Raw genomic sequence first — 16560 nt, forward strand, 5'->3', positions numbered from 1 at the left:
GATGTTGATGATGAAGAAGGGGAGCCAGCAGAGAACAAAGACCACCACGATGATCACCACCATACGGGTCACCTTACGCTCTGACCGCCGGCGCTTGGTGAAGCCCGCCCGCACACCTGAAGACTTCACCTGGAGGGGGTAACAAAATGGTGGTGGTAATGGTGGAGGAGGAGGAGGATGGTGGTGATGATGATGATAATATTAGCATGTTATACAAATCTATTCTAAAACATATGAACATGGCAAATTAGAAAAAGGAAAGTTTCAACAGAAACTCTCTTGCACGCAATAGGTCAATATCAAAAGATGGCAACCAAAAGAATGGAACCAACACCAAAAAGAATGGTTGGAATGACTGAACAGAACAAAAGACGATTCCAGAATGCTTTTTCACACACCTTGAAGACAATGACCACAAAACCAGCCAGGTCACCCGTGATACAAGTCAGTATTAGACGTCCATCCATGTCTGAGGAGGTCGGGAGATGACGAGGGGCGCCATTGAGCGTTGTTACCTTCAAGTAGGTTTTGGTTTTGCTAGGGTGTTGTGGATGGAGATGGTAGATAGGGGTAAGCCTCTGCCTCTGCCTCTGGTGCAAAAGGTTGCATGTTCAAATCCAGCAATAGGAAGTTATTTTTGTTTTAAGCCTATCCCAAACCTTAACCCTTACCTTAACCATTCGGAGTTAATGCCTAACCTTAAGATTTCTGAGTTTTATGCCTAAACGTAACCTTAAACACTTCAAAATTTGACATTTGGAACAACTTCGAAATTTGACGTAGAGAAACATGGATGAAGGTCTAATTCTGGCGTGAGACTGTGAGAGCTTGTTGCACAAAACAACCACACAGAGAAGCTTTAATGACCAAATGAAAGAATGACAGAAACATACACTGTCAGAGAGTTAAAACGACCAAACATTTCTAATGATGCACAGACCTTGACCACAACAAGCACCCAAAACAATGGTACTGTAGCTAACAGAGAAACACAGAAGAATACATGACAAATGAAGATCAAATCAAAATCAAATCAAATTGTATTGGTCACATACACATATTTATGTTATTGTGGGTGTAGCGAAATGCTTGTGTTCCTAGCTCCAACAGTGTAGTAGTATCAACAACTAAAGCAAAACAATAGAAGATTCCAGAATGATCTTTGACCTTTGACCACCCACCTTGACCACGATGAGCAGGTAGCAGAGACAGATGACCAGGAGCGGTCCGAAGAACCCTAGCGTAGCCGTGTACAGTATAAACACGGTCGACCACACATCCTGCGGCTCCGGCCAGCTCATGTTACACGAGTTGAACGTGTCCTGAACGTCAGAGAACAAGACCACGGGCAGCACGACCACGAATGACAACGCCCACACCGCGGCGCTCACCAACTTCGCCACTCGCGGCCGCCGCCATTTTGTAGACCGTATGGGGTGGACCACGGCCAGGTAGCGGTCAATAGACATCACGGTCAGACAGAAGATGGAGGTGAACTGGCTCATGGAGTCAGCGGTCATCAGCACGCGACACAGGAAGGAGCCGAACGGCCAGTAGGAGAGAACGTTCTGGAAGGAGGAGGAGGAGGAGATTACTTTATTGTACAAGGATGTCCAACGGAAACTTGTCTTCTGCTTTATTCAAACCCCTCAGAAAGAGACACAGATACAGAGGTTGGCGCAGAGGGCCGTTTAGAGCTTAGGTGCCTTGCTTAAGGGCACAACGGCAAGAGATGAGATGGCATCTTGGACACTGATGCCAGAAACCTTTCAGTTACCCTCACTCCCGACCAGATTTAGCCTTGTCAGAGCTAGGATTCAAACCGACAACCCTCTGGTCACTGGTCCACGCCTCTAACCTCTAGCCTCTGACCCCTAACCTCTAGGCTACCTGGGTGGTGAGGAAGGGAAGTCCCAGGGAGTACAGTGTGTCTCTAACCTCTAGGCTACCTGGATGGTGAGGAAGGGAAGTCCCAGGGAGTACAGTGTGTCTCTAACCTCTAGGCTACCTGGATGGTGAGGAAGGGAAGTCCCAGGGAGTACAGTGTGTCTCTAACCTCTAGGCTACCTGGATGGTGAGTAAGGGAAGTCCCAGGGAGTACAGTGTGTCTCTAACCTCTAACTTCTAACCTCTAACCTCTAGGCTACCTGGATGGTGAGTAAGGGAAGTCCCAGGGAGTACAGTGTGTCTCTAACCTCTAACTTCTAACCTCTAACCTCTAGGCTACCTGGATGGTGAGGAAGGGAAGTCCCAGGGAGTACAGTGTGTCTCTAACCTCTAGGCTACCTGGATGGTGAGGAAGGGAAGCCTCAGGGAGTACAGTGTGTCTCTAACCTCTAACTTCTAACCTCTAACCTCTAGGCTACCTGGGTAGGGAGGATGGGAAGCCCCAGGATGTACAGTTTGTCTCTAACCCCTGATCTCTAACCTCTAGGCTACCTGGGTGGTGAGGAAGGGAAACCCCAGGATGTACAGTTCATCTCTAAACTCTAACCTTTGGCTACCTGGGTGGTGAGGAAGGGAAGTCCCAGGATGGAGAGTTTGTCTGCGCCCTTTGAACTCTGACCTCTAGGCTACATGGTTGATAAGGAAGGGAAGTCCCAGGATGTACAGTTCATCTCTAACCTCTAAACTCTGACCTCTAGGCTACAGGGGTGGTGAGGAAGGAGAGTCCCAGAATGGAAGGTTTGTCTGCGCTCTCTAATCTCTAAATTCTGACCTCTGACCTCTAACTTCTAACCTCTAGGCTACCTGGGTGGTGAGGAAGGGAAGCCTCAGGATGTATAGTTCGTCTCTAACCTCTAACCTTTAACCTCTAACTTCTAGGCTACCTGGGTGGTGAGGAAGGGAAGTTCCAGGATGTACAGTTAGTCTCTAACCTCTAACCTCTAGGCTACCTGGGTGGTGAGGAAGGGAAGTCCCAGGATGTACAGTTCGTCTGCGACTGCCAGGTTCAGGATATAGATGTTGGTGACGGTCTTCATCTTGGCGTAGCGCAGAACCACATAGATGGCCAGGGTGTTACCGATCAGGCCGACCACGAACACGGTCAGGGAGATGACCGCAGTCATCAGGGTACTGCTCCCCTGGAACGGGACACTCTGACTGGACATGTTGGAAGAGGAGTTGGGGAAGGAGGAGGGGGAGGGGGAGGGGAAGGATGGGGTTGCAGGACCAGGACCAGGATAGGGGTAGGGATATCCCAGGTTGGGAGTGGAGGTGTTGGGGTCACCAGAGAACGGTATCCAGCCTGTCCTGTCCAGAGGCTCCATAGTGGATGTAGGGTGTGTATATTTTCTTACTTTAGTTATTTCATGTGTACTATGGTAGCTAAAAGCTGAATTGCAGTAGCACATACAAGAAGACACATTGAAAATAATTAACTGATCAAATAAATCAGAAAGTCAAAAAGGGATTTGAGGTTGAAAGGTGTTGTGTTCTTTCCTGTAATGGTTGAGATTAGGATCTGAGGATGAGAAACTGATCCTAGAGCAGACTGGGTGAATTTGTAGACAGCGGTGTGGGGACAGGGGGAGGTACAAGTGAGAGAAAGTGGAGGGGAGGGAGGAGAGGAGATGAGGGGAGGGGAGGGGAGGGTAGGGGAGGAGATGTGGGGAGGAGAGGGGAGGAGAGGAGACCTTCAGACCTGCAGCAGAAGAGACATAACGCATGTGAAGAAAATAAAACGAGGTGTGTGTGTGTGTGCGTGCGTTAGTGATGCGCGTGTCAGCTGTGTGTTCACCCGCACCCATCCGCATCCGCCCGACTACATGTGATAAAGTGAAAAATCTGAGGTCTGCAAATATAGAAAATGCGCTGGACAGTTCCTGTTATCTTATTCTGCCCAACTTCCCAGAAAGCATTTGGCGATTGGCGTGTATTTGGTGCGCACGCAGTTAGGTCCTGAAGCTGAGGCTGACGCACTAATGTCAGATACACATAATGAAAGACAAACCTCAGTGTAGCCTGTTGATATGAACTGCACAAGAATTATACATTTATGGATTTCCTTTAAATGCATTGTTTTCTCTTTTATACAACCTGCCCCAAGGATATAACCCGCGAGGGCTGCGGCTTATGAGTCAACCCGCGCATCGCTAGCGTGCGTGTGTACTGCAGAGCTTGGCATTTAGACATCACAGACATCACAGAAGATCCGCGCCAAAAGGCAATTGACATTTAAAGGTAATTTCCGATTGAGCCGATTGAGCCGACATTTGCAGCGTTTACCGTGAATGTGGTCTATCCAAATGCGGGAACATTCCCTTTAAAATGTGCATGGTGGACAAAACGCGATCGGATTGAATCTGGCCTTAAGTGAAGCTATTAAACCTATAGTAATGCTATTAAACCTATAGTAATGGACTCAAAAGGCAAATCCCCGCCTTATCTTAGCTCATTTGTCACCATAGCAGCACCCACCCGTAGTCTGCGCTCCAGCAGGTATATCTCACTGGTCATTCCCAAAGCCAACACCTCCTTTGGCCGCCATTCCTTCCAGTTCTCTGCTGCCAATGACTGGAACGAATTGCAAAAATCTCTGAAGCTGGAGACTCTTATCTCCCTCACTAACTTTAAGCATCAGTTGTCAGAGCACCTTACCGATCACTGCACCTGTACACAGCCCATCTGAAATTAGCCCACCCAACTACCTCATCCCAATATTGTTATTTATTTTGCTCTTTTGCACCCCAGTATCTCTATTTGCACATAATATCTTGCACATCTAGCATTCCAGTGTTAATACTAATTGTAATTATTTTGCACTATAGCCTATTTATTGCCTTACCTCCATAACTTGCTACATTTGCACACACTGTATATATATTTTCTGTTGTATTTTTTTTGACTTTATGTTTTGTTTTACCCCATATGTAACTCTGTGTTGTTGTTTTTATCGCACCACTATGCTTTATCTTGGCCAGGTCGCAGTTGTAAATGAGAACTTGTTCTCAACTGGCTTACCTGGTTAAATAAAGGTGAAATAAAATAAAAAAAATAAAAAAAAGCACTTTCAATGAAGAATCTCCATTTTGCTTTTTAGTTCGAGGACCAGGCTACTCTTAATCTGTTTGGGAAACCGCCCCTATTTGTAATAATGATGAGGTTAAACGGTTGAGGAGGTAAAAAAAACATCATTAAAATGTCTCCGCATGCCCTGGTTATGCTCTTACGAAATATAGTGTAGACGGTAATGAAGTGTGACAAATGATAATGACGATATTTATATATACCACCATCATCTTCTCCCGGAGGCTTTTTTTGTGTTGTTCTATGAATATATGAATAATGCCGCTCTCACACATCCTCCCCTTCTCTTTTCTATCTATCACGCACGCACACACACGCATGCACACACACGACATCGTGTAAACAACTAATCTAACTGCAACAAGCACCGGCATGCCGTTAAAAGCCTTTTTTACGCACAGTGTTTAAAAGCCATGTCAGTAATTTACCCAGAGCCAGCTGATCTCATGGATAGGCCTACCATTTGTATGTTACTATGTGCAGTTGGCTAGTGGTAGCACAATGACTGGAAGTCTACAGGAACAGCTAGCATGCTAATTGTTCCTGTAGACTTCTAGTCATTGCGCTAACACTAGTTAGCAATGGCTCCAGAAACTACCTTCAACTTCCTTCAAACTGCACCCAGAGACATCAAAATGGTATCCATGAGTTCATCTGACTTTCGGTAAGTAGAAAAATGTGCTTTATTGCCAAAATGTCGCACTATCCCTTTAACGGCTGGGAAGAGCATACGCATCGGATAGCATACAACTTCTACATATGTGAGTCTGAAACACCCTTATATATTCCATAGGTCCTAAACCATAATAAATAATAAATCTCAATGTTCCAAAAATATACTAAATGCATTATAAAAAAACATGTTTTTTTTTAGGTTATATAGGCCATTTCAGATTGTAGGTTATAAAATAATGTTAGGCTAAGTTTTACCTGGCTTTAATTGCGCATTCTCAAGGAAGCTTGAGTGGAAATTCCAATGTATTTGAAACTAAAAAGACAGCGATAAGAAAAGTTCTAAAGATTTAGATGATTGAACCGATTTCCAAAGATGAAGGGATAAAAGTCCAAAGATAGAAGTCCTTCTCTTCTCACGGTTTGTTCTGAAAACAATCAAAATCCAGAGAAAAACGTTGTTACATAAAAAAAAGGTGTATTTTCAATATTTCATGTAATATTTCCAATTTCAAACCGTTTTGTCGGTTGAGGTGAGAGAGCGGAGCTCTCCGTCGCTGTCCATGATATTGGTGCTGATCACTCCAGCGCAGCGTCTCTACTCTCTCTCTAGCTCTGCTCGTCTTCCTACTTGGAGGACCGTTTTGTTTTGAATCATCACTTCATAACTGACTTAACCGGTGTCAGCTAACTATCTGACGGATAGGTCAGTATTATCCAAGGGATTGGTACCGGTCCATGTCTATGAATCAGGGTTTGAGAAACACTATAGCCGTGTCGGCATCTCGCCGGCACTTCCTCCCAACTTTTCCGCACCACAGTTGCTGTTGCTCACAGTGGTTTTATGCCCAGTCAAGTTCATCTGTAGAGTGAGACTATCCTATATAGCCCCTCTCCTATGCGCTCCAGCTCCAGCTCCATATCTTCCATTCATTGATGGCTTTTTGCAAATCCAATCAGTTTTCCACGTTGATTCAACGTCATCACATTCGGGTAAGATCACGGAGGAAATGGGGTCAGCCCAAGGCTGTTCCTGGTCACCTTCAATATCTCGTTAAGGTTTCTCAAAAACACTTGACTTAGGGTAGGGGGTACGTTTAAATGTTTTATTTTTCTCTCTCCTGAAACACTAGTAGCCGTTACGTGCTTGTGGCTGGGGAGCTCGCGCATGCAGGGTCTTTTTGGGGAGAGAGGGAGAGAGAGGGGGTCCGGTTCCCGCGTTCGGGGCGGTGGGTATTTAATGCACGGTAGAGGAACGTGCGTGACATTGATTCCGCACGTAGATGATGTCACCAAGATGATGTTGCCGTGCAGGTTTCGCCCCTGCGTTGCCTGCCCCGCACACAACCGTCCCTCACCCTACCCATTACCGATGGGGCGCTCGTGCATGTACTCGCTCACCTGCGTACACACCGTGCCGAGTGGAGAGAGAGAGAGAGAGGGGAGAGAGAGAGAGAGAGAGAGAGAGAGAGAGAGAGAGAGAGAGAGAGAGAGGATGAGGGGTAGACTGAGTTCTGATGTAGTAGCCTACAGTAATCTACCCCCTGGAGAGGATCACGACTCAAATCCGTTCCACTACCTTAGATTAACATAACCCTCACGGAAACCCCCCGGTAGGCTATACCGCCCATTGTTGTTCAATCAATCAATGAAATATATTTTATAAAGTCATTTTTACATCAGCAGTAGTCACAAAATGCTTCATAGTTACCCGGCCTAAACCTCAAAGAGCAAGCAATGCAGAAGCGCAGTATTCTTCTGACGCATGCACTAGCAACACCAGGGTATCGTGAAGTCTGAGGTTGAATAAACTGTAAAGTCTCACGCTATGCAGCCTCTTATGCCAGATCAGATCAGAGCGCTTGAGGGTTCTAAAGAGCGCGTGAGCGGCAGGGTTCTGATCGCTCTCTCTCTCTCTCGCAGGTGTTACCTGACGCGGTTGACAGCTCTATATCGAGCGGGCCCGACTGCCCCGCTCCCCGTTGACCTCCTCATCTTTACGTAATTAGATTATCTACGGGGTGTCAAAAGGGGCGAGCACTGCACCGGAACAGCCTTGTGCCCTACCTGCATACAGTTATCAGGATTGCCCCGCGCTTGCCCCGCAACTGCCTTTATGGGTACACACACACACTGGCACGGACACACACACACTGGCACGGACACACACACACTGGCACGGACACACACACAGGAAAATATGTATAGTTTATCTCTCGATCTCTCTCTCTCTCTCTCTCTCTCTCTCACACATGCACACACACACAGAGACTTAATTAAGATTTAGATCACTCAATCTTAGTAAAAGTAAACCTAATTTTCGATTGACTGGAGAGCCCAAACCTTTCTACTTCACTAACCAGATCAATATTTATTCTCTCTTCTCTCCTCTCATCTCTTAATTATTCTCTCTCTCTCTCTCTCTCTCTCTCTCTCTCTCTCTCTCTCTCTCTCTCTCTCTCTCTCTCTCTCTCTCTCTCTCTCTCTCTCTCTCTCTCTCTCTCTCTCTCTCTCTCTCTCTCTCTCTCTCTCGCTCTCTCTCTCTCTCTCTCTCTCTCTTATCTTTCCCTCTTTCTCCCTCTTTCCAATCACATCAGTCATCCCTCTCTCGCCACTCATATCTCTTTCTCTCTCTCCACTCAACCTCCTCTTCAGTAGGAGAGGCTCTCCAGTCCACTGCTTCAGACTGGATGGAAATAGAAGGCTAGAGGTTTTATCCCGAATGGTACCCTATTCCCTTTATAGTGCACTACTATTGACCAGGGCACCCTTGTCCCTATTTCCTATGGGCTCTGGTCAATAGTACTGCACTACATAGGGACGCACCTAGGACATTGGACTTTAACCTGATGTGTGAGCTCACTAACCCCCTCTGGTGGTTCAAGTGTAGAGAAGAAAAGAGGAGAGAGTGAAGAGAGAGAATACTGTAAACAGGTAGAGGTATGTATAGTGAAGAGAGATAATACTGTAAACAGGTAGAGGTATGTATAGTGAAGAGAGATAATACTGTAAACAGGTAGAGGTATGTATAGTGAAGTGAGATAATACTGTAAACAGGTAGAGGTATGTATAGTGAAGAGAGAGAATACTGTAAACAGGTAGAGAGGTATGTATAGTGAAGAGAGAGAATACTGTAAACAGGTAGAGGTATGTATAGTGAAGAGAGAGAATACTGTAAACAGGTAGAGGTATGTATAGTGAAGAGAGAGAATACTGTAAACAGGTAGAGGTATGTATAGTGAAGAGAGAGAATACTGTAAACAGGTAGAGGTATGTATAGTGAAGAGAGAGAATACTGTAAACAGGTAGAGGTATGTATAGTGAAGAGAGAGAATACTGTAAACAGGTAGAGGTATGTATAGTGAAGAGAGAGAATACTGTAAACAGGTAGAGGTATGTATAGTGAAGAGAGAGAATACTGTCAACAGATCCATGCCTTCCTCTCACCCCAGTGAGACTCTCCCATTCCTGGGCTACGCTGATAACACTGTCCCCTCTCTCTCTCTGGCCGGAGGAGCAACCACAGCCAAACAGAGAGAGAGAAAAAGGGAGGGAGGGAGGAAAGGAGGAAGGGAGAGGGGGATATATATATATATATATATATATATAGAGAGAGAGAGAGAGAGAGAGAGAGAGAGAGAGAGAGAGAGAGAGAGAGAGAGAGAGAGAGAGGGGGCATGGAAACTAAATCTCATTGACAGGCAGACCAGGAACACAGAGAGAATGACCTTGATAAGGAAGTCAGGTGCAGAAAGAAAAAAGAAGAGATAGGGTGAGAAGAGGGAAAGATAAGAAAGAGATAGAGAACAGAGATGGAGAGAAAAACAGGAAGCAGCAACAATAAAAGGGGGCAGCAAGGGGAGACAGGATAAAAACCAATACTGACCAATAAGAGCGTGGACAGCATCAAGTCTGACCAATTGGATTGATAATGGAACTCAGCACTGACCAATTACAGGATGATATTAAGAAAACAATTAATATTTGACTGGAAAACAAACTTTGGGAGATTTGATGTTAATGAGATCATAACTATTCTGGCATCAAAGGAAACAGAAAAGAAGACTGTATTTTATCATAACTATTCTGGTATCAAAGGAAACAGAAAGGAAGACTGTATTTTATCATAACTATTCTGGTATCAAAGGAAACAGAAATGAAGATTGTATTTCATCAGAACTATTCTGGCATTAAAGGAAACAGAAAGGAAGACTGTATTTTATCATAACTATTCTGGCATCAAAGGAAACAGAAAGGAAGACTGTATTTTCTGTTTGGAGTAACAACGGTAAGAGAGAAAGAAGCCATCTAACTCAGTTAATTTCTATCTTGTGAATCCACCGTCTCTCTTCAGGGATGAATCAGGTTGTCTCTAAAGAATCAAGAACAGTCAACATGGACTTCTGCACAGTCAAGGTTGTTCCAAAACAAAGGAAGACATACATATAGCAGGGCATTACTAAACACACACACACAGGCACACACACACACACACACACACACACACACACACACACACACACACACACACACACACACACACACACACACACACACACACACACACGGGCACACACACACACACACAGAGTAAAGTGTAGTTGTGTCAAGTGCTTTGTGTGAACATGGTGATGGAGTTCCTTGTCCTCTCTCTCACCCACTCACACACACACACATAAACAATCACCCACCCACCCACCCACACACACACACACACACACACACACACACACACACACACACACACACACACACACACACACACACACACACACACACACACACACACACACACACACACACACACACACACACTCACACACACACACACACACACACACACACACACACACACACACACCCACAAACAATCACCCACACAAAGACCTCTGACCAAGGACAAGATCACAGTGAGTTTTCATTCTCATTTTACTCCCTGTAGCAACAGTAATCTACACTGAGTGTACAAAACATTAGGAACACCTGCTCTTTCCATCCACTTCAACCAGTGTAGATGAAGGGGAGGAGACAGGTTAAAGAAGGATTTTTCAGCCTTGAGACAATTGAGACATGGATTGTGTATGTGTGCCATTCAGAGGGTGAATGTGCAAGACAAAATATTTAAGTGCCTTTGAACGTGGTATGGTAGTAGGTGCCAGGCACACAAGTTAGTCAAGAACTGCAACACTGCTGGGTTTTTCACGCTCAACAGTTTCCCGTGTGTATCGAGAATGGTCCACCCCCAAAAGGACATCCAGCCAACCTGACACAACAGTGGGAAGCTTTGGAGTCAACATTGGCCAGCATCCCTGTGGAACGCTTTCAACACCTTGTAGAGTCCATTACCAGAAGAATTGAGACTGTTCTGAAGGTGTTCCTAATGTTTTGTACACTCAGTCAAATTGTTTGACCTGAGCATAACCCCAAAAATATTGACTAATTAGCCTACTCTGTTGTTTATGATGTTGCTGTCATGGAGGACTGATTGGGCTCATTGCTTCCAGTTGAAAAATAAATGCTTCTCTCAGAATGGCATGCTTTGAGTACTACCGGAAAGTGCTACTTGCATGTGAACATTTAATTCCATATGCTGCATTTGCTATAGGTCTATTGTTTACGTTTTTGTTGGTGACACTTTGATATCTCCATAATTTGCAGCTGTTTAAGTCTATCAAAAGTGCATGAGTTTTAGCATGTATCCGTTAGGCCTATGGGCATTTCTTTGAATCAGCACCAATTAGATTGAGCAATAAAAGCCCCAGTGGTCTTAAATGAAACTAGTTTTGACAGTATGGAGCGCAACACCACAGGGGAGTTTAGAAGGGAGGAACTCAAACTTTTATTCCATAGGCTGGGATCCACACTATGCAGCTGTTACAAGAGCACATGTTTCCCTGGCTGGTAAAGTGGTTCCAGTTCCAGTGCAGGACAACGCCGATACAGCATCTTGTTTCAGCGTGTTAGCACCCATCTCTTCTTTTCTTCCTCCTCTCATCCCTCTCTTTCCTCTCCATCCCTCTCTTTCCTCTCTTTCTTCTCCATCCCTCTCTTCCTCTCCATCCCTCTCTTTCTTTTCCATCCCTCTCTTCCTCTCCATCCCTCTCTTTCCTCTCTTTCTTCTCCATCCCTCTCTTCCTCTCCATCCCTCTCTTTCCTCTCTTTCTTCTCCATCCCTCTCTTCCTCTCCATCCCTCTCTTTCTTCTCCATCCCTCTCTTCCTCTCCATCCCTCTCTTTCTTCTCCATCCCTCTCTTTCCTCTCCATCCCTCTCTTTCTTCTCCATCCCTCTCTTCCTCTCCATCCCTCTCTTTCTTCTCCATCCCTCTCTTTCTTCTCCATCCCTCTCTTTCTTCTGCATCCCTCTCTTCCTCTCCATCCCTCTCTTCCTCTCCATCGCTCTCGTTCCTCTCTTTTTTCTCCATCCCTCTCTATCTTTCCGTGGGGGGTAAATGGGGGAGGGGGCACCCCGCCAGGCGAGAGTTGATGGACAGGTGGGTACAGGGGGCATGGTTTAGGCTGTCTCCACGACGACCCCTGGAGCGAACTAATCACATGGCCAGAGGGATGACCTTACCGGCCTGTCAGAGGGTATTAGCGTGAGAGGTGTGTGTGTGCCTCAGATTGCAGGTACACTCATCATCACCACAACAGCGCCAGGTCCAGAGAAACACGAAGAGAGAGAGAAGAAAGGAGGTAAGGAGAGAGAACGAAGACAGAGAGAGAGAGAGAGAGAGAGAGAGAGAGAGAGAGAGAGAGAGAGAGAGAGAGAGAGAGAGAGAGAGAGAGAGAGAGAGAGAGAGAGAGAGAGAGAGAGAGAGAGAGAGAGAGAGAGAGAGAGAGACTGGTGTCCAGTGTCCTTATGGGCCCTGGTCTAAAGTAGTGCACTATATAGGGAACAAGGTGCCATTTGGGACGTAGACACAATATGAGTTATTTTCTGTTGTGTTGTTATTGAACACGTCAGACAGGAGAGCATGACTCATCAGTCTCTCCCCCTCCCTCTTTATCTTTCACTCTCTTCCTCTCTCTCAATTCAATTTCAATTTAATGGCTTTATTGGCATGGAAAACATATGTTTACCTTGCCAAAGGAAGTGAACAATAACACATTTACAGTAAACATTACACTTACAAAAGTTCCAAAAGAATAAAGACATTTCAAATGTCATATTATGTCTATATACAGTGTTATAATGATGTGCAAATAGTTAAAGTACAAAAAGGAAAATAAATAAACACTGGTTGCCCTTTTCTTGTGGCAACAGGTCACAAATCTTGCTCAATAACAAGGTCTGCACATAGTCAAAGATTTCCTTAATTTTGGGTCAGTCACAGTGGCCAGGTATTCTGCCACTGTGTACTCTCTGTTTAGGGCAAAATAGCATTCTAGTTTGCTCTGTTTTTTTGTAAATTCTTTCCAATGTGTCAAGTAATTATCTTTTTGTTTTCTCATGATTTGGTTGGGTCTAATTGTGTTGCTGTCCTGGGGCTCTTTGGGGTCTGTTTGTGTATGTGAACAGAGCCCCAGGACCAGCTTGCTTAGGGGACTCTTCTCCAGGTTCATCTCTCTGTAGGTGATGGCTTTGTTGTGGAAGGTTTGGGAATCACTTCCTTTTAGGTGGTTCTAGAATTTAACAGCTCTTTTCTGGATTTTGATCATTAGCGGGTGTTGGCCTAATTCTGCTCTGCATGCATTATTTGGTGTTTTACGTTGTACACTGAGGATATTTTTGCAGAATTCTGCATGCAGACTCTCAATTTGGTGTTTGTCCCATTTTGTGAATTCTTGGTTGGTGAGCGGACCCCAGATCTCACAACCATAAAGGGCAATGGGTTCTATAACTGATTCAAGTATTTTTAGCCAGATCCTAATTGGTATGTCGAATTTTATGTTCCTTTTGATGGCATAGAAGGCCCTTCTTGCCTTGTCTCTCAGATCGTTCACAGCTTTGTGGAAGTTACATTTAATTTTTAAAAACATTTTAGTCATTTAGCAGACGCTCTTATCCAGAGCGACTTACAGTTAGTGAGTGCATATATTTTCATACTGGCCCCCAGAGGGAATCGAACCCACAACCCTTGCTCTACCAACTGAGCTACAGGAGGCCTACAGTTACCTGTGGCGCTGATGTTTAAGCCGAGGTATGTATAGTTTTTTGAGTGCTCTAGGGCAACGGTGTCTAGATGGAATTTGTATTTGTTGTTCTGGCAACTGGACCTTTTTTGGAACACCATTATTTTTGTCTTGCTAAGATTTACTGTCAGGGCCCAGGTCTGGCCCAGGTCTGACAGAATCTGTGCAGAAGATCTAGGTGCTGCTGTAGGCCCTCCTTGGTTGGGGACAGAAGCACCAGATCATCAGCAAACAGTAGACATTTGACTTCAGATTCTAGTAGGGTGAGGCCGGGTGCTGCAGACTGTTCTAGTGCCCTCGCCAATTCGGTGATATATATGTTGAAGAGGGTCGGGCTTAAACTGCATCCCTGTCTCACCCCACGGCCCTGTGGAAAAAAATGTGTGTGTTTTTTGCCAATTTTAACCACACACTTGTTGTTTGTGTACATGGATTTTATAATGTTGTATGTTTTTCCCCCAACACCACAGGCCTTTTTGGGTTGGAGGGTTTGTATTTTGTCCTGTAGTTCATTCAATGTCTCTCTCTCTCTCTCTCTCTCTCTCTCTCTCTCTCTCTCTCTCTCTCTCTCTCTCTCTCTCTATCTATCTATCTATCTATCCCCACCCCCCTCTCTCCCTCTCCCTCCCAAATGGCACCCTGTTCCCTACATAGTGCACTACTTTAGACTAGAGCCCCAAGCAGCCACCGCTAGTATGGTCCCTTACTGCTTTTAGCCGTTCATCGTGGCTTTGCCTGACCTATTAGCCCGTCTCTGTAACATGCAGATCTGGCAGGAAAACCTGATCTAGTAACTTTCTATGGTTCTTTCTACATTAGATTGCACCTCTAACCTACCTACCCTACCCTGCACAGCACAAGGCTGAAGGGATGTCACACAACAAGAGAACTGGGACAGAGGAGAGGAATCGTCTCTCTCTCTCTCTCTCTCTCTCTCTCTCTCTCTCTCTCTCTCTCTCTCTCTCTCTCTCTTCTCTCAATTCAATTTCAATTTCAATTTAAGGGCTTTATTGGCATGGGAAACATATGTGAAATAAACAATCAAAAATTAACAGTAAACATCACACACTCTCTCTCTCTCTTTCTCATTCTCTCGCTTCTCTTCATTCCTCTCTCGCTCTCTCTCTCTCTCTCTCTCTCTCTCTCTCTCTCTCTCTCTCTCTCTCTCAGCTCTCTCTCTCTCACTCCCTCTTCTCTCTCTCTCAGCTCTTTCTCTCTCTCGCTCTCTTCTTTCTCTCTCTCTCTCTCTCTCTCAGCTCTCTCTCTCTCTCACTCTCTCTCAGCTCTCTCTCTCTTTCTCTCAGCTCTCTCTCACTCCCCTTCTCTCTCTCTCTCTCTCTCTCTCTCTCTCTCTCTCTCTCTCTCTTCTTCCTCTCTCTCTCTCTCTCTCTCTCTCTCTCTCTCTCTCTCTCTCTCTCTCTCTCTCTTCTCTCTTCTTTCTCTCAATTCAATTTCAATTTAAGGACTTTATTGGCATGGGAAACAAGCAAGTGAAATAGATAATAAACAAATGTGAAATTAACAATCAAAAATTAACAGTAAACATCACACACACTCTCTCTCTCTCTTTCTCACTCTCTCGCCTTCATTCCTCTCTCTCTATATATATATCTCTCTCTCTCTCTCTCCCTCCCTCCCTTTCTTTCTTTCTTTCTTTCTTTCTTTTTCTCCCTCTCTGTCTTTTTGTCCCCATCTCTCTCTCTCTTTCTCTTTATTTCTCTCTCACACTCACTCACTCACTCACGCTCTCTCTCTCTCTCTCTCTCTCTCTCTCTCTCTCTCTCTCTCTCTCTTCTCTCTCTCTCTCTCTTCTCTTCATCCTTGCAGCAGTAGCCTAGGTGACCATAGAAAAGTGTGCAAGCCGTGATGCAAATCCACCTTTTTACTGTGGTGCTGCCAAGGTTTGGGCTGACACTGCATCAGAAACCCTTCTAGAGGTTGGAAAGGGAAGACATACAGAGTCAGATAGGAAGACTGACACACACAGAGTCAGATAGGAAGACTGACACACACAGAGTCAGATAGGAAGACTGACACACACAGAGTCAGATAGGAAGACTGACACACACAGAGTCAGATAGGAAGACTGACACACACAGAGTCAGATAGGAAGACTGACACACACAGAGTCAGATAGGAAGACTGACACACACAAAGTCAGATAGGAAGACTGACACACACGAAGTCAGATAGGAAGACTGACATACACAGAGTCAGATAGGAAGACTGACACACACAGAGTCAGATAGATAATGGATATGGGCAGGATGTAAGATGTGTTTTTAAAGGATTAGTCAAAGCGAGAATAAAAGTGGATTTTGAGTTCTCGGCTGTAAAATAACTCCCATTGTTTGAGGAGAAGTGGGCTTACGAAGGAGCAGTTTGTTTTGTGGAGGAGGGAAACTATTTTTTGTTAATGAAATGAGTTGAATGTGTATTTTATTTTTATGTTTTAATTTTTATTTAGGAATGACATTCGTTGTTGAATTTCTGAAAAGGCACAGTGTGCCATTATTTGGGTTAATACTTGAGTATAAAATAAAGGTTTTATAAAACTCTAAAACTCTCTCTCTCTCCCTCCAGTCCTGTAATACGTTGTCTGAGGCCCCAGCAGTAAGTACTGTTTTCCTGACTTGTAGACTCTCCTCATAACCAAACAGAAGCCCAGCCCTGTCTCCCCCAGCCCAGCCCTGTCTCCCCCAGCCCAGCCCAGCCCCGTCTCCC

The 16560-nt window shown here is 45.0% G+C and overlaps 1 protein-coding gene across 1 annotated transcript; it reads right to left on the reverse strand.

Moving 5' to 3' along the window:
• Positions 1–3: 3 nt before the first annotated feature.
• On the reverse strand, positions 4–3272 carry LOC311122646 (somatostatin-like receptor.1; the record flags this gene model as incomplete). The annotated part of the gene is made up of 3 exons (XM_084196986.1): positions 4–129; positions 1182–1568; positions 2898–3272. Coding segments are annotated over 3 exons (888 nt in total), but the record flags the coding sequence as incomplete, so codon positions are not given.
• Positions 3273–16560: the final 13288 nt, after the last annotated feature.

The sequence above is a fragment of the Coregonus lavaretus genome (assembly GCF_964263955.1).
Source record: "Coregonus lavaretus genome assembly, contig: HAP1_SCAFFOLD_7726, whole genome shotgun sequence".
NCBI lineage: Eukaryota > Metazoa > Chordata > Actinopteri > Salmoniformes > Salmonidae > Coregonus > Coregonus lavaretus.